Source organism: Oxyura jamaicensis, chromosome 1 (assembly GCF_011077185.1).
Source record: "Oxyura jamaicensis isolate SHBP4307 breed ruddy duck chromosome 1, BPBGC_Ojam_1.0, whole genome shotgun sequence".
In the NCBI taxonomy this organism is placed as follows: Eukaryota; Metazoa; Chordata; class Aves; order Anseriformes; family Anatidae; genus Oxyura; species Oxyura jamaicensis.
This window is the reverse complement of record NC_048893.1, coordinates 81,343,977-81,367,709: the sequence shown is the minus strand read 5'-3', so window position 1 is coordinate 81,367,709 and position 23,733 is coordinate 81,343,977. Positions and strand designations below refer to the sequence as shown.

At 37.4% G+C, this 23,733-nt stretch overlaps 1 protein-coding gene across 1 annotated transcript in view; it reads right to left on the bottom strand.

Annotated features, from left to right (window-relative positions):
• Positions 1 to 23,733, bottom strand: part of KPNA1 (karyopherin subunit alpha 1) — a 55,724-nt gene that overhangs the window by 7,192 nt on the left and 24,799 nt on the right. Inside the window, exons 7-13 of the mRNA XM_035314335.1 lie at positions 21,316 to 21,404; positions 19,139 to 19,238; positions 17,943 to 18,106; positions 17,028 to 17,106; positions 13,779 to 13,904; positions 2,555 to 2,682; positions 1,598 to 1,776 (exon numbers count right to left, since the gene is read on the bottom strand). Coding sequence (XP_035170226.1) covers positions 1,598 to 1,776; positions 2,555 to 2,682; positions 13,779 to 13,904; positions 17,028 to 17,106; positions 17,943 to 18,106; positions 19,139 to 19,238; positions 21,316 to 21,404 — 865 coding nt within the window. The remainder of the gene's footprint in view (positions 1 to 1,597; positions 1,777 to 2,554; positions 2,683 to 13,778; positions 13,905 to 17,027; positions 17,107 to 17,942; positions 18,107 to 19,138; positions 19,239 to 21,315; positions 21,405 to 23,733) is intronic.

The window sequence follows — 23,733 nt, the reverse complement described above, 5'->3', positions numbered from 1 at the left end:
CTACTCATATTAAAAAAAAAAATGACCCAGACAACCAATTCCATCTGATTCTACTACTTCTACGACAATGAACAGTTAATACACTACAGCTGGTGCAAAACCTGCTTAGCCAATCCAAAGAAGAAATTCTCACTAGAATACTACACAAGCTATATTGCATTCCAGGTTAAGAGACCTGTGCTAGGGTTGAGGGAAGAGAATTGGATTTGAACAGGAGAATTCTGGAATTATGTAGGACTTCACATATGTTTATGGAAAAAGCCAATGACAGGGAAAGGGAAGGATCAATGTAGGTCACAGAGGAACAAACATGAGAAAGTAGAGAAATGGAGGCGATATTAAGAGGCTGTTTGCATATAATGAGTATGCTCATCTGGCCAAAGCCCTGTACCTCATCATCCGTAGTCTGACCTATCTTGTTATTAAATTCTGTTTTCAGTTTGTTTTTAGTTTCTCACTGCTCTACTCTGTTAGTAATAGGCAATAAGTTATACAAATCACCTTATTCTGAGTCTGTTTTGCCCATAATGATAAATGTTTAGCAATTTCCCTGTCCTTATCTCAACCCTTGAGCCTTTTCCATTCTATTTTCTCTCCCTTTCCCTTCGAGGGGTGGGAGTGAGAGAGCAGTTGTGGAGGAGTTCAGCTGCCCAACTGGGTAAAACCACCACAACCATATAGATTAAATATAAATTGCTTGTCATTTCAGTATTTTTGAAAATTTAAGGGCAGCTGTGAGTTTAGAGACAGGGAATGCAGGCTGTCCCATCAGAGCAGTATGCAAAGAGGACAAAGGATCAAGATTCATAAAGGGGAGAGCAAGCATATTTGCTGTGTCCTCTGTACTTAAAAAAAAAAAAAAAAGAGCCATACAGAAGAGAGGAGCCGTCACTGCCTGAACAATGCATTAGGGAAAAATCCCACAGAAAGGCAAGTGTTAAGGGTGAGCAATTTACAAGCTCTCCACCTTCAGACTTCTAGACAGACTGCTAGACAGTTTTATCCTTTCTGGCATGACACAGGATTATGCTTTTATCAACGGTATTTAGTTCTGCTGTGAGAAGCTGCTGAGGTGAAGAGAGATATACCACATAGGACAGAAAATGGCCAGACTGAACTGAGAAGACCCCAGGCCTGTTAACAAGGAAACTAGCCTTAAGAGTAGACATACCTCAGAACCAGGATTAAATGATGGCAGTGCATGCCATAACTACAGCAAAGCAAAGCCAAAACAAGAATTTGCTGCTGCTGGCAGAATTCTGCAAGGCAGCAGAGAAGGAAAGAAAGGCCTGAAACGTGAGAAACAGAGCAGAGATCCTGAACTTTTATCTGCTGTGGAGAGAAGATACTAGGGCTGAATGACACCCAGGAGGTTTCCTCAATGTGAAAAAGAAAGAAGTCAAACACTCACACAGTATCTCCAACTACATACAAAGGTAATGTGAAAACTGAAGCACACTGGTAAATTATTTGCCTAAGAACAGTTCATTTACAGGTAAAAGTGGTAAGGAAATTAATACAATCTAGTCTACTGAAACTCTAATGGATCCATGATCACTGCTATAATCCCTGCCATCCACAGATGTTTTGCTCATACCATATGCTTCCTCAATAAGAGCGCAGTAAGGATTAATGCCAGTGCCACTGCATTTGGATTCCTGCTCTCCAAGCCTCAGGATGTTCTCCAGCCCATTCAGTGCTACTTGCACAATCTTTGAGTCCATTACTGTAAGGAGGTCACAGAGTGGTTTGATGCATCCCAATTCTACTAAATACCTGAAAAACACCACACAGACAACAGCTGTTTGTCAAGTTAAAAGTGATATAGCCATTTAAGCATTTAGTGTGAAGTACTAAGAACCAAAACAAACGGATAAAATATGAACTTGATTGCAGAAACCGGAAAAGTTACAGACATCTATATGTATCCAGTCAATTCTGCTGAGAGACTGAAAATATCTTTAAAATACATTATCTGTCTACACAACTCTAAGTGTAGAAAGATATAAAATAATCATTTAATTCTGTAACTTTTATCTATAAGTTTGTAAGTTTAAATTGCATGTTATCAGGATTAACTATATTAAAGTATTAATTTTATACAAAGTTGCATATAAGCATCATATACTAGTATAAGTTAAACAGAAAGAACAATGCACACGATGCCCTTGTCTCAGGGGCTTGAGAATATGCCTTTCAGCCACACCTCTCCCAGGTTGCTAATGCATTTTGTTACACTCTGTAATGACCCCTGTGAAGAAGTTTAATTGAACCGTTTATCTTATTAGAAAAAACAATTAAACTTTTAATGAAGTACAACTGAAGTTCTTCTCTGATTTCTCCATACAGGAACGAATGGCTCATTCACAACTCAATCTAAAGATGTCATCTCTCTAGAGACAAACTCTGGAAGCATACAGAATTTTACATACAGACTGTCAAAACTGTACCAACTCTTTACAGAAAGATTTTTGAGTTTCTATGTTACTAGTTTGGTTCCTTGCAAAAACACTAACTCACTCAATTTCATTGAAACATTTGTACTATTTCGTACTTGATCTGTTCAGCAGAGCCTCCAGATGTTGCATTTGTGATTGCCCAGGCAGCTTCCTTCCTCGTCCGAAACTCGGCTGTTTGCAAAATATTTATTAGAGCTGGAAAGATATGGGCATCGATGACTGTCTGCAAAAAAGCAATGACATGTCAGGGTTATAATAAAAATTAGAAATAAATTCCTTGTCCTGAGCCATTTAATGCCTATGCTCAGCACTACACATTAAATAATGAAACATTACTTCTCAACAGGCAAAAATCAGTTTACAGCTTTACACTCAAAACCCTAATTATCACTGGGGTTAGTGTTTATACCAAAGTAATTCATAACACGTTCAGACTGAAACTATCACCATATCTAACGTGCAACTTAATTATACCTTGACAGCAGGAGAATCCCTTATTTTTCCAGGTAATGAACCACTCGGATATTAAGCCAGTAAACCACTAAGTCATTAAAATCCCCCTAATCAGAAAAAAAAAGTTCATAAACTCCTGTGTGAGATACTGTATTTTGGCAAGGCTAGACAATTGAGAAAAGAGAGAATGTATTGTAAGAACTAAGAACTCAAAACAATATATTCTTTCCTGGTGAAAAGACAAATCAACAGATGGTTCAGTAATATGCTTAACTGCATAGCCCAAACAGGTACAAGTCAAACGAGTACTTAATCAGCAGCACCATGTTTCTAGTAACTGCCCCTGGAAAGAACCTTTTGCAGTAAAAAAATAAGACCGTCTCAGTTACACACCTACCACAAAAGATCTGAAACGCTTTCTTTCATATGGGTAATTGAAAGAAACAAGAGCTTAGGGTTGCATTTTTAAATCAACCATTTACTAAGTACGTCATCACTGAACCGGTAACAGCAAATTCATAGAAAGACAAAGAGATCCTTTTCATGGAGCTCTACAGACAGAAACAGACCACATCCAGCATAAAGTTACAGGCAATTCACTGGGTAGACAGTTATCCAGTGAAAAAAAACAACTTGTTGACATTTCTTTTATCCTTCCTATTTATCTGGGCATCCATGCTGGATGAACCTGTAAACCCATACTGTGCGTTAGTTTTATCAACAGTCTCTTTTACCACAGAATCTACTATTCTAAAAAGGCAATTTGTGGCCCTCAACTAAAAAGAGTGTATGAATTTAAAAGCTATCACAAAATAAAACTCAACAGGAACTGGGTAAGAAAAAAATTTCTTACATTTTTCTGCTTTCTAGCTTTGAAAGGTTTCATATTTGCATTAGACTGAGGGGAAACATTCACTAAGAGTGACAATATTCAACATGAATCCTTTTTCATTTTCTGCACCGCTTAGAGGACCAGGGCAGTATAGCCTCCACAATCCTGCCACCAAACTTCGCCCTCCCAAAGAACAGCAACTTAAACAAATAGCAATAGTGGAATGTAAGAAACCCAGCGCTGGGGTTTCATAACTCTCTCTCATGTATGCCTCTTGGCTTCACCGATCATAATGCAACTTCTCTGGAATCTAGGGTAACATATTTTAAGGAATGCATGCAAGACTGAAAGAATTGGTACAATAATATTTTAAGACACCCTTTGTCTTTGCTAAACTTTTTGAAAATTATTGCTTCTTAAATCCCTCTTCCCAAACAAGAGCTTGTACAAGAGAATTATTTACTTATAAAGCATCATCTCAGAACAAGCTTCTTTAGTAATCAGAGAAAATTACACAACAGCATTCAAGTAAACCAGCACATCTTAGCCAACAGGCTGCAAGCATTTTAACTTTGATCACCAAAAGAAAAAAATACCTTAAAATATTTCAATTTAGACCTGTAGGAGGTGAAGAGTAGGGAGAATTCCAGAACAATGGGTACTAGCAATGGGACAGTAACAAGTGAGAAAAATCACATAAGATCTTAATTCTTTTCCTCCAGTCTCATTAAGTTTGATCTCTTTGCTTCAGTGAAAAGACAGGTAGATAAAAGCACTCTCCTGAGAGTGGCAAAACATGCCTTTGAACTTTTTCAGAAGGAAATGAATTCAGATCTCTTGGGTGAATGATCAAACTTCTAAGCTATTGTATAAATGATTACAGGCACCTTGTTCACTTCCCGCTGTATCACGAATTCAGCTATCTTTACCCAAGAACAGGCTAAAAGACCACAATGATTACTACAGCCTTTGGTAAGGTACTTCACGCAAGGAGACTGGCTCAAGAGAGAAGACCAGCAGACTTTTACCTTTCCCACTGCTTGACACGCGTGAAGTGCTATCACTACCTCACTCCAGAATGAGTCCCAGTAAACTGCACTTAACTATCCCTCCGTAGTACAGCATGGTTTTTCAGCTAGCAGTCTATTGCCAGTTGAAAATCACAGGCCTTGTATTTGTAAAATAAACATCAACTAGATCAAAAAATAGCTTGCTTTGAACATATCTTCACTGAATTTTGGAAGTTCAGTTAAGCTCCAGTGGGTTGGAAACAATAAAACATTAATAAAGAAAACAAAGCATTAAAGAAAAAGTGCTAGCAGTATCTATTATTTTAAACCCCACATTTACAGCCTTTCTTACAGTGGTTATTCTTGAAATCAAACTAGAATATACACGGACTCCTAGCTCTGACATCTTACATGAGAACAATTACTATAGAAATAAGTCATGTGTTCTTTTCAATTAAATTTACTTACACGATAAAATAGTAAGCAACTGAAACAGATTGTTGTGTGTTTTTTTGTTGTTGTTTTTTTGTTTCCTTTTTTTTCCCCTTGAGGAAAAGCAAACCTGAGGCAGAGCAACACCCTAAAGGATTGTGGTAGGATGAGAACCTAAAAGTGATGACTTAAGTGCTGATTTGAATGACTTTTTTTAAAAAAAAAATACTATTACCACAGTATGTGCATGGAAATGTGCTGAAAACTGAAGTAATGTAGTAAATCTAAAGAACGCTCATGTTTATCGTACCTTTCAAATAAAATGAACACTGTTAAGGGATTTCAGTTCAATAACTTAAAAAAAAATGATAAAAGCAAAAGGTGAAAAAATTTCAAGGTGTAAACTAAAGACTGACATAAAAACATCTCACTCTGCCAGCTGTTCAAGTGTTCCACTATTCCCTAAAAAATTATAGGTGCCTTGGCCGTTCATGGGGGCAACTGCCTCCTCCTAGCCATAATGTAAAAGATATTAAAACATTCTTTCAGAGGAGCTGATGTATGGTAACTTTCTTATTTATCTAAAGGTGACTGAAATTTTTAAAGGAGTCTGATAACAGCAGGCTAACAGGATAACAAATTTAAAGAAACACTCCAAGAACCACGTCATTTTTAGCAGTTCACATTGATTTTTCAATCCAAATCACTGTTATGCTCGCATGTAAGAAAAATATTTTAACATCATGCTCCAAAGCAATCTAAAGCAGATACACAGGAAAATGTAAACTCTTGATACATTTCATGTTTTTAAATCCAATTGCAGCAATAAGTTTTAGTTTGAATACATCTGTAGGAAAAGATATGTGCTCATCTGTGCAGCACCTACTCATTACTCTGCTGTCTCTGCCTTCAATGATCTTGCTCAAAAGCAAAGAATAATTCTTCCTTGTTCATCTTCTCAGATGCCACTCATGTTTCTACAGCATTCTCCATGTCCCTCCACCTGTCCCTTAGTCTATACAGTTGCACCTGATATGGAATCAGGTTGACATTTTATGGTGCTCCTTGCCACCCATTTCATTTCCCACCATGTCCTCTGAAAATGGATGTACATACAGGGCGACACTGACAATCAATAACAGAACTAGAATAATTTATTTTTTCTATCTATCCCTTTCCTCAAGCTTTCGAATATTCATGTTGACTTTAGGCTGCTACTGGGCGCTGAGGCAGCATTTTCAAAAATGTTATAAATCCATTTTCTGCCCAAGAGCTAATGCAGAGCCCATCCTTTAAAAAAGGAAACTAACACCAAAATTTATGCCCAATTGCATGCCTTCACGTTTGTTGGAACTGAACTCTGACTCAATAACTGAGTCTTTCAGAAAATTAAACTGAATTTGAATCAAAATCTGTATTTTCAAATTTAATTTGAAATTGAATGGTAATACCCAGTCCTTTAGACAATCTGGCCCTCACTTTTGAAGTATTTGTTTTGTTTTAAAACGGATAGCATTCCTGCAGCTCTGACCCTCCAAGAGGGTTGTCTGTTTGAAACATTTCATCCTTTTTATTTCTTTAACCAAGCTTATTCACTTCATAATATTTGATTTTAAAGAGCTGAGATAGATGAAAATGAACGTTCAGAATTTTATTACATCTGCATGGATGCTGAATCTAACAACAATATAGTCATGGTTAGGGAGCAGCTTTCAGCAGCAGTGTATTAGATCAGTACATAAACTGGTCAATACCAAAATAATTTGCTCCACTTCTTTGGGTTCCCACAAATAAGTCACTTATGGTATGCAAAAACACACATGTAGTATACAAGTGTCTACACATGAATCACCACATGCCTGTGATAGCAACAAAGTCTTACACCGTGATTGTGTTCTGCTCCTGCAAGATCTCTCATTATCTTCAGCAATTCAAGATTACAGTCACCACCCTATCTGGAAGCTGTGAGTATGGTCCTATTACTATGTTCTCCTCCTCCAGGCTGGGAATTTTAGTTCACAGGGTTTTCTCACTACCTTGTGATCCACTTATGCTTTTTACAGATTCAATTTACAACTGCTTTCTAAATGACCTAGCAAATATTTGTAAGGCAAAGCCACTTCAGATGATGGCATATGAGTACAAACCTGCTGCCATATGAGTCAAGAAGGAAGCACTTCAGATCTCGTTTCTAATGGGCTTACGTTGTTGACACAGACACTAAGTCCATATACACCAAGCTGTGTATGAAGTAAAGTTTATACTAGTTTACACAGGTTGCTATTGCTCTCAGGAAGAACCTGCACTATAATGAACAGCACTGTGCTAAGCTGTCTCCAGATTTTAGGGTCTGTCCTCCATAAGGTACAGTAATATGCACTGCTGAGGTTTTCAGACAGAAGAAAGGAATCAAAGGTATTCTAGCTGTGCTACCCTCAATATGGTGTGATGTATGGATGCACCACATATGGAAACCTAACAACAGTTTTACTTAAACACAAACTTAAACCTAAAAATCACTCATCTCTGACTTTTGCTGGTTCACAGACAAACAAACATGACATTTTCAGCAACACCATATTTTGCTCCTATTTGAGAGGCTTTTTATTTTTATGTCCTGCCACCACAAACAGCACATGAGGATTTGAGACCATTTGTGCAACCTAAGGCATGAACCAAACACATTTTATACTTAAATAATTTGATAGTTTGCTTGTGTAAACTGCAACTCTGCACGTGAACTGTAGTATTCTTTTCCCATGTGCTCAGCCTTACTCTGGCCTTTTTGGCGAAGTTCTGACAATTCTCAGCTTGTATCTTTACCCAGTTTGTAAAAACACATTTCATTCTGGAGTTTCTAGAACTGATACGCAATGTAGCATTTGCTACACTTGCTTATGGAACATTTCATCAAGGATAGGAAACCCTAAAGAAGAAATATACGGCACAGATCCTGTTGCTACCATATGTAGCCGTATTCAGGTTGCCAGATGTTCTTGTGAGAATTTAAGGTATATCAGAAAAGAAGTTATAAGTTTCTTAACCTGTCAACAGGAGAGAACTCCTATGATGTCTTCACTGCCAGATATGGAAGATTGTATCTGGTGTACTGCCTTTCATAGCTTTTCAACAGGTTGCGTTTTCTGAGGCATCTGATAGCCTTTCATACCCTTCAGAAGGGTCGACAGTCAGGATTTAGCTTCAGCTGTGCAGTTCTCCTTCTGATTTCCAGGAAGATGTAGTTCCCCTTCTCCCTGACTGGGGAAGCTATCCACTGAAGTACAGCAAAGCTGTATACAAACTAGGAAATTAACAAACAAAAACTATACTTAGTGACAATCATGACTGCATCAGGATATACACATCCATCCCAAACCTTAAAAGCACAGAAATAAAGAGGGGAAAGACTGCTGTATTCCATCACTTTTTTGTTGCCTAAACACTGTTGATAACACACTCTGAAAGGCTTTCACTTCCACGTTTGGTGGGGGAAAAACAAAAAAAAAAAACTCCTGTGTTTTAAACATTAAATACAAACAAAGTTCAGCACACATTTCATGCATGTTAACTTACATTGCCTTAACACTAGGAAGAGTTTACTTGATTGTGTTTGAGTGCAAATCTAATAGCGATAGGCTGCTGTCGTATCTTTTAGAAATGGCAGTGAAAGCCTTTGGAGTGTGCTAACAACATTATAGGCAGTATGAAAGTGGAAATGAATATAGAAGTCCTTCCCTCTAACTTTGTATTTCTATACTTCTGAGTGGGTGGATGGAGGAAGCGTAACCCAATGCAATCTTAAACAACACTAAATATAGCTCTGTCTGTTAATATTGGTTAGATAAATATGCATTAGATTTACTGAAATATTTCATTTTCTTCTTGGTGTGCTGAAGTGATGCTTAGATTTATGGTTTGAGCACTACCCAGAATTTCCATGGTATTCAAGCTTCCTGATGGCTCTGGAGCAACAACCCACTCATTAGATCAGCTTGTAACTTGTAATAATGTACTTACTATGCAAAGCAGATATTTAACTTTCAGTAAATGTTACCATAGAGTGAATTTTTTTTTTACTTGATTTCTGGTTAAAGATTGCGAGTGGTCAAAATCCAGTTAAAACAGCACAGACTGGAATAGATCTGGTAACAGTCCGTAAGCTGCAGTAGGAACTACTGAGCAATTTGGAAGGACTGGGGAGGAAGGAAAATAAATGACTTAGTTCAGAGCTGCATCTAGTATTTAGAATTCCTTCTGTAATGAAGGGCAATTCTCCAGAAGTGATATTTTAATTCATAACAATGTGTGACGTTTACCTTTGAAGTTCATTTCTACAAAGTAAAAAATGCAAGATGGATGAAATAGGTCCATCCACGCTCTTAGTAAACTGGATATTCTTCACAAATGGGAATTATCCCTTGTCCTCTCAGCTAGTGAAAACAGAACAGGCTTCTACTCTCTATGCTACATTTTAGCATAGGACCATGTTCAAGAAGTACTTTACCAAAAGCATATTCCAACTTCAGAAACTATTTTGAAGCATTTTTCAGCTCAAGCATTTACAATGATTGACATGGAGTAGGAGTTATCTGAAAGAATAGCTCAAAGAAGGAAGTTTGTGAGAAAAGCAGACGTATCAGCTCCAGAATTGAACGGAGGTTTTATTACACCTTGAACCTCACATGACAAAATCTGTAGTCAGACTAGACTCTAAAGAATTGGAGCTTTTCTGGAACTGTTTTACACATCTGCGATGTGACTCAGCATACGATAATTAATTACACTTGCAATTGCTAATATTTATTTCTAAGAAACAGTGGCCTCGAGATCTCCAATCAAACACGTTGCAAACATTTTCAAGCATCCTTTACTTCACAACTTCACTCTAACAGGCCTCTTTCTTCAGTTCCAAAAACCTAAGCCTCATGATGAATGTGATTTGCACAATGTCCCAATTACCGGGATAGTTAACTCCTGCTCCAGATAAGACGCACTACGTGTTTTTTTTTAAATCTCAGTTTTACAGCTGACAATATAGATTGTATTGGTAATACACTTGGGAGAGTCAGTATTTTGCTACATATCATGTGTGTACTTAGAGTTCAAAAGTAGCTCAATTGCTCTGAATTTGGCCTAGGGGATTCTTGAATGAGGAACTACAACTTTCATTTTTGAGATTATTATTATTTATTTAATTAATTTTTGCTTGTGATGTAGCCTAAGGCAGGCTATACTTAAAGCTGAATTCCTTGAAATATAAATGCATTTTGGTGATGTGATTGACTCTACATTTTCTTCCTGGCACAAGAATACCAAGAACGAGCTTCTTCCCAGACAACAATAACCATTTTTCTTTACAAAGCAAAAGGGTTCTTCTGTACTTCTAAAGGATCACCAGCTAAAAATGAAGGTGCAATATTAATAGCTAATAGCATTAATTTCCCCATCTTTGCCTTCCCCACCTCCCTTTCCCAAGGCATAAAGCAATTCTATTCTGTTCTCAGTAGAAAGAGGTCTCACCTAAACTAGTGATGAAGCATTTTGAAACCTTTAAAGACTACTGTACACACACACACACAGATATACCTAACAATTTTGTTTAGCTAGACTACCTAACAATTTTGTTTAGCTAGACTAGGCAAATTTTGTTAACTTTAACAAAAGAGATATTACTTTATCACTTTTTTTTTCAAATAAAGTTGAGACAACAGCTGAACAGTGTGAGGTTTATGAAGGGTATAGTTAAGATTCCACCTACACCTTTACTTTTAGATGTCTGAGCAGTGTGTATCAGGTGTAGGAATAGTGCCTGTCCTTGTTAGCACAGTAACTCCTTCACTTGAACAGGATGTGATAAATTGAATACTTATGTACAAGGCACAAAAGCAAGTGGATTATTGAAATAGCTTCTAGGTGTATTAGAACAAATTACCTCTAGAACTCTTCACAATTATAACTTCAGTAGATCGCAAATATGAAAACAGAGATCCTGAGGTTTTGAAAAAATGCTCTAATAATGAACTTTACTTTCTATTGCCACTTTAGATACTTTTTTCTTTATGGAATGACTTTATGAATATTTCTGATTTTCTCAAGATCTTCTTTTTCATAGTTTGCAACACTCCTACATGATTCTGTATCTTAAAGCACCTCTGACAGAATTGGAGAAAACAAAATTAAATAAATGCGCTAGGCTGGACTGTTCCACAGAACTCTTAGGCTTAAAACTCTTAGGCTCCCCAGGGCCTCTTAAGCTTCCTGGGAAAAGCAAGAATAGCTGACCAGATAGAAAGAAGAAGCAGCAATATTTTCTAAGGTAGTAATAGCATGGATAAGGCAGCCAAAAGATCCTTCACTGAAAGAAAAGGCAAAAACTTTATCTTATTACAAGTGGTAGTAACTACCTTCTTGGCACTGCTAACTGTACAGCAATTAGAACTGCTGATACAAGACAAAAAGTGATGCAGTTGCTGATTTTATACAGTTATAAGAAAAACTTAAATATTCACCTAGTCCACAGATCTAATACACAAGCGACAGCAGAACTAGAATCAAAATTCTTGAAGCTCTACCAACGTTAGATCAAGTGACTAAATCCTTTTGAATCTGACAAAAAATCATCATCTTCAGTGGAAAGAGTAAAATCTTGACTAAGAAATGTAAATACAGCTGTAAGAGGTTTGTTTGCTCTCAGTTCCATCTTAGTCACATCCTTACTGTACGTCTTTTTCATCTGATGTTTTCCAGCTTCTAAGTTTTATTTTCTTGCCTACTTATTAAGATGAGTACCTCTTAAGTTAGATAACATTCACACTTAATTCCAGAAAGCTTAGCAGAGACTTATCTTCTTGAAAAGTCTCATCTTAATTTCCTATTTTTTTCTGAAAGGTAGATGAAGACTTCTTCAAGACTTTTATGTTGCCCCTTCAGCAGATGAATATTGTTCATAAGTAGAAGGCATAACTAAACTGCTGCAAAAACTACCTGCAAAACATGTACCAGGGCTTCATCAGGGAAAACAACGCAGCCTTTTTTCACAATCTCCTGCAAGATTTCTGCAAAAAGAATTCTATCCCTTTGGTGAAGAAGCTTAACCACGTCATGATAATTCTGAGAACAGCAAGTTAGACTGATTTCTAAGGAAAAGGACATGACAAAAATATCTATCAGTCACTTCTGCCAACGTAATATACACTTGGATTGCTTTCTGCCTGGTTACTAAACAGTGACAAAAATATTTCTAAACCCTAATATTTCTGCTATTCTTTTCTATTTCTCAAAGACCAGATGCCTTCAATTGGACTTCAACACATCCTCTGCAATCCCTGAGAATACTCTATATCCTGTGAGAGAGAAGAGCACTGAGAAACGTAACTTCAGAAAAAAATAAGTTTGATTTCTGTAAGGAACCTTCATTCAACCATCTTGATGGGAACCTAGTACGTTTATCAGATGCTACAATCTTGTTTTTCCGTCAGTTCAAAGAATCATAGAATCATTCGGGCTGGAAAAGACCTCCAAGATCATCTAGTCCAACATTTAACCTAGTACTGACAAGTCCACCACAAAACCATGCTACTAAGTTCTACATCTAGACACTTCTTGAAGACCTCCAGCGATGGTGACTCAACTACTTCCCTGAGCAATACTGGAAAAAAATAAGGAAAGACATTCTCCTTGAAAGCCAAGCAAAAAGTTTCTTAGTATGGCTGTTCTTAAAACTTCACTTCCAGGGAAAACAAAAATGTATTTAGCAGTTTCTTCATTTCCTAGCCTAAGAAAAAAAAAAAAAAAAAAAAAAAAAAAAAAAAAAAACTCTGTAGAGATGGTCAGTCTCTCATTTGTACTACTGGGAGACAAAACCCAGGACTTCCTCCTGATGGCTGAACCTAAGTCCAGATTCTGAACAAATACGTGGTCTTTTGGAGGCCTAATTGTAAAGATTGACTTAAGGGACTGAGACTTTCATTTGCTTGTGTGTGCTATCATGTTACATGACAGGATTATAAAATTTGGTACAGCCAGGAAGGACAAACCCCAAAGCAACATGTTAGATATCCTCTACTACTGTTCAGTTTAATAAAAAGTATTTTTTGATTTGGCTAAGCACAACTGCCAGTTTTAGGATTTATAAAAATATGTAATTATGACTAAAGGAAGTATTTACAATGTAGTTGGTCCATATCTGGTGGTGAAATCAAGAAACATCTAAAGTTATTTGATTCTCAAAGTTTGTAACTTCCTTGTTTCTTACTTGATGATTCCTGTATCATAATTGTCAAAGGCATGAAGCAAATTATTTAAAGCAAGTTTTTCTTGAGCTTAGTCCACTTTCATCATTCTCTAGCATGACTGTCTACCCCCCCATAATCTGTGGATGATTATGAAATTAAATAATTCTAAATTGCATCTGAGAGTTGACTGAGGCATTGAAATATTCTAATTATCCACAAAATCTGTAATACACTTCTGCTTATGAGTAAATATGTATCTATGTAATTGTGTACATACAACACAAAAAACAGTTTACCACCCCGTATGTTCTTTCTAGCCTGCAAAACAAAGATTACCAATCATAGCTGAAAAGGTTACCTGGATCTGGGCTCTGTTTCCAGCTGTTATATTAGATATTGTCCAGCAGGCTTCCTTTTTGATAGATTCTTTAGGGCTGCTTAGCAAATGCAATAAGCTCTGCAGCGCAGAACAATTCAGAATTACCTGAATAGAAAAGAAAAAAAATCACATCTTAGAGGAAATTTAGAATAGAGAATTACATGAAATAAGGAATGCAGTATCTTCAAAAGCTAGAAAGCATATGCTGTCAAGATAATTCCCAAAAAGCTTTATTTAAAAAAATAGAGCAAAAACTAAGATAAATGTTTGCATTTTATATGCAGGAAAGCTAATGAGAAAAACAACTGAGTAGTTCAAATAGGACAACACATCTTTGTTATCACCCGAACATACCAAGATACTACGACCATTATGATCAACAAAAATTAGACACCAGTATTTTCCTATACTCTGGTCTTCTATGCTTCTGCGCATCTGGAAGCTCCAGCTACTTCTGTTTTCTACATCAGCTGGCACAGCAGAGCAGCCAATTGCCAATGTTATGCCCAATGACATGAACGGGCAATTCTTGATTGAAAAAAAAAAAAAGGTAAAAAAAATTGGAACTTCACAGAAGAGAAGGTTGGGTTTTTTTAAATGTTAATTAAATTGCCAATCCTAAAAGAGTTAAAAATCAGAGGAGCCTACTAAGAAACACAGTAATTTTGCCTTGTATACCGAAAGCTGGCAGCTTACAAAGACCATGTGATACATTTTTTTTTTTTTGAGAAATTCTTCTGCCAGTTTGTGAAAGTGAAAAGGATGAGAGAGTCAAGCTAAGTAATGGTAATAATTTCTCATCTTGAAATCCATGGACTGAATTGCCTTGCTCATCACTCTCTCCCTATCCACCCCTACTACGTCTTCTCAAACTCTTCATATATACCTAAAACTTTCCGTTGCAAAGTAAGAATTTTAAAAAATGAAAGAAAAAAAGAAAAAGGTTATGGTTTAGGATTTTCTTATATATACAATGGGACAAGAGAGGTGTTTTTTTTTTTTTTCCCTCACATGTCATCTTTTTTTCTTCCTATCTCCAAACACCAGCAATTACTAAGAGTTGGGAGTGAGTTGTTAGGTAAAAGCAGGTTTGTGCTCTGAGGCTGTACACATTTTTTAGGCAACTGGTAGGTATGTTGCTCTCACATTCGGAAATGTATTGACTGTCAAAGCTGGGCTCTTCCTTCTCCCTCCAAGATCTATTTATATGCAGAGATTTTAGTGTGTTCTGGACCCCTAAAGAGGGGTCCAGAACACACACTAAACATTGTCTGCATGCAGGATCATCAAGCTATTTTCCTTAAAATATTCTTTAGAATTTTAGGAACACTTAGGTACGCTCTTCTTAAAAAAACAGCGTGCAAAGGAGTTGAAACTTTTTCTTGAATTGAACTCAAAGATTTCAGTTTATGAAATGCACTGTTTAATAACCTGCATTACACATGATTTAGTGATCCCATGGGGTTTTACTTAGAAAAACAACACTATGAAATCCCAAAGTACTGCTCATGAGCAATCCGCAAAATAGCCACTGAGAAAATACAAAAATGCCAATACAGTCCAGCTACCCAACAATCAAAGTAACAATAAAAAAACATGTTGACCTCCTCCAGCACTGGTGACAAGATATTCAAACATTACCTTGCTGCTGACTAACTCATCCTTGTCTCTGACCTCATTGTCAGAGAGCAACAAAATTCAAAAGGATACACTTATACAAGCCAAGAAATAAGCATTGAACAAGCCTCAAGGTGAGGAAATCAGATTTTAACTTCAGCATAATTTACATGGAAGAAGCAATTCAATGCTTTGCATGGGGAATCACATGCTTTATGCATCTACACTTGACTGAAAGTATCTTTGTCTAAATTCTTTCAATCATCTCATGTGTTTAGCTGCTACCACTATCTCCTGGATGTCCATCTCACTTCCTTCACACTGCACTCCTCATTAGCAGCTACCGCTGCTTCTTGATCCCTCTTCTGCCATTCACATTAACAAAGTCAACAGCCCACCACAGCAAGCCTGTTTGAGCCTGTGAAGTCAGTCAGAGAATCACAGAATGTTTTGGTTTGGAAAGGAACTTAAAGATCATCTGATTCCAACCCACCTGCCATAGGCAGGGACATTTTCCACTAGAGCAGGTTGCCTAAAGCCCCATCCAGCCTGGCCTTGAACACTTCCAGGGATGGGGCATCCACAGCTTCTCTGGACAACCTGTTCCAGTGCCTCACCACCCTCATAGTAAAGAATTTCTTCCTTGTATCTAAGTCTCCCCTCTTTTAGTTTAAATCCGTTACTCCTTGTCCTATCACTACGCTCCCTGAAATCCAGTTTGGTTGTGCATTTGTCTGAGCTCTGCATCATATAGGCATGCTTTTTGTGCTTCTTAGTTTGTGAGCTGGAGATTGATACTAAAATCCAGCAAAGTGTCAGAAGCGGTAGCCTACTCTGTACTTTGCTTTTTTCTCACCAAATGAGCCTGACAAAAGGATGTCAGAATGCACAAAGTAAGAAAACTTTAACAAAAGGTACAACAGCTGAAGCTCATAATGGGATCTTCTGCTCTGCATGTAAAAAAAAGGTTGCCACCAGCCAGTGGATCACAGATAACACGGATGCAAGGCAAGGACTCTCTGCTCCCACTGATCATAAAAACTAATAGGAGCCACCATCTCTTAAAAAGCCTACCAAACAGTAGGTTGAAAACCTAGTAGTACCTCTAAGGCATCAAGTTCCTGGCTCCCAGTTTAATCCCAACACAGTGGTGGGAGCCGCTGCCTCCTGCTTCTCCAAGAATGTACCCAGACTGTTACATACTATCCAAAATCTGACCACTCTTTTTTGGTATATTCATCATAGACCGTTACTGGTGTCAAACGCAACAGGCCCTCAATAGCCCCCACCATGCTACATCATTCAGCATAAAATTCAGCACAAGAGGCAGACTAGCTTTAAACAAACCAGAAAGGAAAAGAAAGATGCAAAGAATATTGGACAGCTACATCAGAATCCCAGATGCAATTATTATAAGAATTAACAGCAGTTCAGAATTGAGGAGAGAACCTAAGAAAACCAATACATATTTTGAGGCAACTAGTGTCAATCTTTCCACTTTCAAACTTCAAAAGGAACGGGAAGAGGTGCTTGTGAATAGGTTTTATCAGGTTAATCACTATTAACAAAAATATGAACAGAGGTACAACACAAGAGAAAGTGAATCCATACCTGGGTCTGGATATCATCACCTGTGACTATGTTCCCAACAGCTCGTAAGGCGGGAGATACTACTTTGTAGTCGTTGTGCCTAGAATTACCGAAGAAAGACTGAAGTGTTAACCATCCTGAATTGTCATCATCTTTACCTCCTCAAGGAAGAAACATGAGCTAGGGGAAAACTTCCTTGCTAAGTCTGACTTAACTCATCACCTGAAACAGCACACACTTTGATTTTAAACTAATGGTAACTCTTTCTAGGGTTAGATACCATTTAGTAGCATAAAAATTCAAACGTGAGATTAAAAAAAAATACAAGTACCTCAGAATATAGGCATCCTTGTGAAAAAAATCAGCTTTAACTATGGAACACGCTTAATGTAGCGTGCACAAAGGCAAATAATGAGACAGAGGAATACAGTCCTCTGTAAACAGTCATTTAATCATATTCTGCGATCATATGCATTCGCCCCTGTACTGCATCTTCCCCTCATCGTTAAAATCAGGACTAGAAGGAAAAACTAAAGATTTTTTTTTTCTGAAACGGAAACACTTCTTTGTAAAAAACATACCTTACATAACACATTCTATTCATTAAATCAATGACAGATTTGCTTTAATCTAACAAGCCTTAATTGCCTTTTTAATTTACATCATTGAAATCTATTGTTTCTTGGTTTTAGGTAAATGTTACAAAAATGCATCTGTTAGATGTGGGTTTTGCTCTTAAGAAAGAGCAAAACCAGGACAGAAAAAGTTTCATTGTTTCTGCTCCTCATGAGTGGAGACAGGTAAAATTATAAAACTCAAATCTTGTTTTTCAGAAAATTATTAAATTTCAGGATATATCTAATTATGCTTCTGTTAAAGCAACCTTGATTTTAGGGAAAGAAGTGAATAATGCATTTGCTTAGAATAATTTCTTACATTAGCAGTTCCACAAGTCTTCTGCAGACTCCTGCATCAATCACAGCCTGGATTTTATCGTTGGGGCCATCCGACAAATAGGACAACGCCCAGCAGGCATCAGCTAATACATCTGTATCATTGACAAAGAGCAGCCAGGAAAGCACACTGAGACAAGGTGAAACCTGTAAAACATTTAGATATATAAGTTACACAATTAAAAGGGCAAGAATATTTATTAATGTCAGTTAATTCTGTACACGGCAATAGAACTATGCACTGGCATCAAAAGAAGCATGGCCAGCAGGTCGAAGGAGGTGATTCTATCACTCTACTCTTCTCTCATGAGACCCCACCTATAGTTCTGCATTCAGCTCTGGGGCCAACAGCATAAGAAGGACACAAAGGTATTACATGTCCAGAGGAGGACCACAAAGATGATTAAGGGGCTGGAACACCTCTCCTATAAAGACAGGCAGAAGGGGTTGGGGTTGTTCAGGCCAGAGAAAAGGCTCCAGGATGAACTCATAGCAACTTTTCAATACCTGAAGGGGATCCTACAGGAAAGCTGGGGATGGACTCTTTATCAGGGAGTACAGTGATAAAACAAGGGGAGTGGTTTTAAACTAAAAAAGGGAAGATTTAGATAAGACAATAGGAAGAAGTTTTTACTATGAGGCCACAGAAACTGTGGATGCCCCATTCCTGGAAGTGTTCAAGGCCAGGCTGGAGGGGGCTTTGAGCAACCTGGTCTACTGGAAAGTGTCCCTGCCCGTGGCAGGGAGGGTTGGAATCAGATGATCTTTAAGATCAATAGCAAGGTGATGTATTATGAAAATTTCAGAACTCTGTAGCAGAAAAAAAAGTCAGCAGAAAAGCACTACGAGAATTCTTCAGCCTCTACAGTACAATATCTGGCAACTTTAACTCATAGTTGTCCACTAAGACATGCCATACTTCACACTAAAGCAGCCATGATGCAGAGTTTTTTGTTCTACTGTGTAATGGGAACAACAACAAATTAACTAGGAGGCAGCAATATCAAAACTGTGGTGTTGTAAATATCTGCCAACAAAGACTAAAACCAATAGTTTGTAAGAAGCCAATACATTGTATCAAAGAAATTCTGAAATGTTTCTAGTATAGTTTAAGCTTCACCACCTTTATTATTTGGACATCACCACTTCACAACATATTTCCTTTCAAATATTTCTTACCTTGGCAAAATCTGGAGGAGGATTTTTTCCTCTGCAGAGATTGGATAGAGCCCATACAGCATTTCGGGTCATGGTGAGACGGTTCTGTTTTGAAAGCAATCTAAAACAAACAAAAATTTCAAGCTTTACTTTTTCAAAATCAAAACCAGACAACCCAGGAGGGTCAGCCCCATGATTCATTCACATGATTTCAGGTTTACGTTTTAACTGGTGGAAGGGAAAAATGCGCCAGAGTGTTTTTCTATAAAAATACAACCTGCGAAAAATTATGCTTGATGGCTGGATACTAACCTACATGCCAGACGTGAATACTAGTATCCTGGCAAGAACAAATACTATTACACTAAAATCATGTTAATTTAATTTCTAGATGTTGACATGACAGATTAACAGTCAAGAGGCACAGGAATTGTGACAAAATTACTGTAAGTAGATGTATAGGTAGTTTTGAAAAATACTCTCTTTTGGAACAGCCATTTATGTGTCAGTCTCAGTCCACCAGCTCTACTACAGACTTTTCTTTGTTAAGCTTACTACTGACAGAGAACAGAACTGAGAGAACACATACAATCACCTTTAAGGTTTCCCAGACATTTACAACAGTCACGTATCTCACAGCAACCACAGTTCACAGACTTTCTGTGCACAATGGTTCCATCTTGCCCACTGGGTTCTTATAAGACCAAAAATTCTACAGGTCACCCCAAAACAGTATCTTTCTGCAGTTTTTACAGGATGATATTCACACATTATCTGCAGGGTTCAGCTTCTGCTCCATAAGACACAGGAATGCCAACAGTGTGTTGTACTGTAATATTGACATCTTTATGATATCTGCATACCAAAGCTGCCCTCTTATGTTAGGACTACCACACTGGCCAAAGCCGCTCCAGTCTCTGGTACACTGTGCATCCCCCCATCTGAGATCAATCCTGCACAACTATGTCTGTGCAGTTGGTTAATTAAGTCAAACAGTGTGAAGCCTTTAAATGAGGCATTTTCCTGACAGCTTAGAAATTACTAGTCATGGTGTGCTTTGGCCTAAGAGGAATGCACTAAGGCAAGGCCTAATTTTTCCACAACTGTAACAAGTCATTTTCTTTTCCTGATAGCTATCCCATACCACACGATGCCTCTGGGACAACAGGGTAGAACCCCAGAGAAAATTCTGATCGGGTATCAGAACACTGTCCTTTCACCATGCCACAGTCAAATACTGCAACAGGTTGCTCTGGGTGGTTACAGAATCTACCTATGATTTTCCAAATTTCACTACTGTCATGGTTTTAGCTGGGATAGAATTAATTTTCTTCTTAGAGACTTGTATGATGCTACGGTTTAGATTTTTAATGAAAATAGCAGTGATAACACACCCATGTTTTCAGTTGTTGCAGAGCAGTGATTACACATTCAATGACTGCTCGTGCTTCCCAGCCAGCAAAGAGGCTGGGGGAGCACAAGAAGCTGGGAGGAGACACAGCCAAACTTGAACTGACCAAGGACATATTTCATACCAGATAGCATCATGCTCAGCAATAAAAGCCAGGGTAAAAAAAAAAAGGGGGGGGGGACGGGACGGGACTTTTGGAATAACAGCTTTTGTCATTCCAAGAAATCGTTATTCATGATGAGCCCTCTTTTCCTGGAAGTGGCTGAACACCTGCCTGCTGATGGGTAGTGAATAAACTCCCTGTTTTGCCCCGATTGTGTGTGGCTTTTACTTTACTTTATAAACTGACTTTATCTCAACCCATGAGTTTTCACACTTTTACCTTTTGAATTCTCTCCCCCATCCCAGTTGGGGATAGTGAAAGAGCAGCTTCATGGTTCCTAACCACCTGGCAGGTTTAAATCACAACTAGTTAAGTGGCCAAACAACCAATTCTGATCTCAGCTACTATGAGGAGAGGATGTGACCGGATGACCTCCAGAGGTCATCTTAAATTATTCTATAATTCTGTAATAGTCCCAGGCATCCACATACACCGTAGGATAAAATAGCTTCAGTTTAGCCACTCCTAACACATTTTCTCTTAAGCACATTAAAAAAAAAGAAGCCCCCATAAAGAAAACTGATTAGTCCAAGATAATAAATAATTATTTTTCAAGGCAAAGTAGACTTCAGTCTCATCAGACACTTCAACAAAATTCTGAAGAACATATTAAAACAGACTTACTGCAGTAAAGGGGGCAGGATATTACAGTCCAGTACATAGTCTCTGCACATAGTACTGTCTCCAGCAATGTTGCCAAGAGCCCATACTGCCTGCAATGAAGAACAGAATAGTGGTTGTTTTTATTTTCACAATTCAACCCATTCAGTATACGTATTAGAGTGGGAGATACTCTGTTCTCACTACTAGACCCTAGTCACTGTACAATAGGGGAATGCATTCTGGTTAGGAGTTACATATATAAACACACCTGAGCTCAATATATGATTCAGGAATATTAACACAGATCTAAGAGGAGTACCAAAACAATCAACATGTATGTCTCCAAAGACTTTGCAGGCAGACATAACCTTACTCTATCCACAAAATGAGAACTTATCTCCTCAGGCTCAGTAACACACTAATTCTACACATCCCCTGGCTCAGAGCTGGTTCAAAGCACAGGTCAAGCAAGTTTTGATGTACTCAGAGATGTGTACAACAGCTCATATTAGTATTTCCTAAGAAGCCATTAAAGCATGCTTTGTTTAAACAGTCACATTAAGAACACTGATACCAAGAAAGATGAAAATCATGATTTAAATGCAAGATAAAACAATATTCAAAATCAAGAAGTTCAAATGGGCTTTGCTATATGTTAAGAGAACTACAGAAGACAGAACTATTGCTGGCTATTAGACATATGCAGGACAAAATGAAAGGACAGCTATTTCCTCCCTTGGGCATCAGTATTACTTTAAGCCCTCATTTTGAGGAATACGATCTAAAATAAGAGAAAATAGATTTCATGCTTCTTTATCTTTTGTAATACGAAGAGAATGATTTCATTATATTTAATACATTTGGGTCAAATGGTGGTTTTGATATCATTGTCAACTACTACACAAGAGCTATAACAGGAAAAAAAAAACAGGAAGTAGTCTATACAAGTCTAAAAGACTGTTTTACGAATTCCATGTTATTTACAGACATTTTGTCACACAAGAAAGCGTATGAAATATTTTTTCTTTTTAAGTAAACAGATGGCTAAGTGTCATATCAAATAGAGACATTTATCTGTTTATTAGGTAAGATCTACACAAAGTCTATACAACCACTGGAAATATTTCCAATTGAAGTTGCTGCATATTGAAGACAAAAGCAATCCTGTTTATCATGTACAACAGCAGCTTGTTCTTGACAACTTTCTCTTCAGTTGACAGCTATTTATTTCAGTAAAATGCAGTGTGTAAACATTTCTTTAACTGAACATACCTAAATTCCCCCCCCAAAATGTTTTTTTTTTTTCTGTGTCTTTACTTGAAATAAATCACTCCTCTAAAAAAATAAAGACAGAATAAGCCCTATTTATTATCTAAAAGAAATTCTCAGACAATCTCATATAAACTTGCTCATTCTCAATATGTCAAAGATTTTGCAATGATTTCCTTGTATTGAACATGTGGGTAACTGCAGCCTCCTTGCCTGGACACCCTTACACCCACTGAAAACTGTATTTCACTCATCTGTAGACTGCCATTATAGTAGTATCTATTTTTATGGTTGACAACAGTAATAGTCACTTAATCCAAGTATCTATTCTGACACTAAATGATAGACTGGTTCTGCAACAGCAAGTCTCACATCAGAAACTCTGGTAAGTTAAATCATAAAACTTCTCTACTGTTTTCCTACTCTTGATTCTGCAGGACAAAGAAGTCTGACTGAGTAGTCTGATACCATGGGACTTGAAAAAAATCTCATGCTAACCACCAGTAGTTCTGGATCTTACACTGCTGCAAAGAAACTGAAGTATGTTCAGCAAAACTACAGAGAGTACAGTCCAACAAGGAAAATGTTTCCTTGAGGCATCATTTCAAGTCTTCAGACAAATGAGGAACATAAATCAAGTTCATTTATACTCTTATCAGACACTGCTATAAACACAGAGCTTCATCATGGTTTCCATGAAGACATGTGAACAATGACAAATGTCTTCAGCTTTTCTGTCTGAGTAACGTTCAATGATTTCCATCGATGCACACTCCTCAAGATGCAAATGGTTTGACTGCCATAACACTTTTGGCTTCTTTCTAGACATCACAATTATCTTTTATCTTCTCTTCTAGATAGCTGTCAAGTTAAGTGGATATTTAATTCCAGTAAACCTCAGAGTTTATTAAATTTATCAAAATGTCAGGCTTAACAAAATTAATTTCAGTACTTTCCACTAGCCGCATCCAGACTTGAAAATTAAAAGAACCCATAATTTTAAGATTTGCAGTCTTTTGAACCAATATCAAGTTGTATACGAACTGAAAACGCAAATGCCACATTGTCAACTGAAAGTACGGATTTTTGTAGAGCGGTATAAGTTTCAATTTATTGCTAAGGATCAAGCGTGGTTTTTTGCAAGCCTCCGGTATATTTTACTCATTAGTC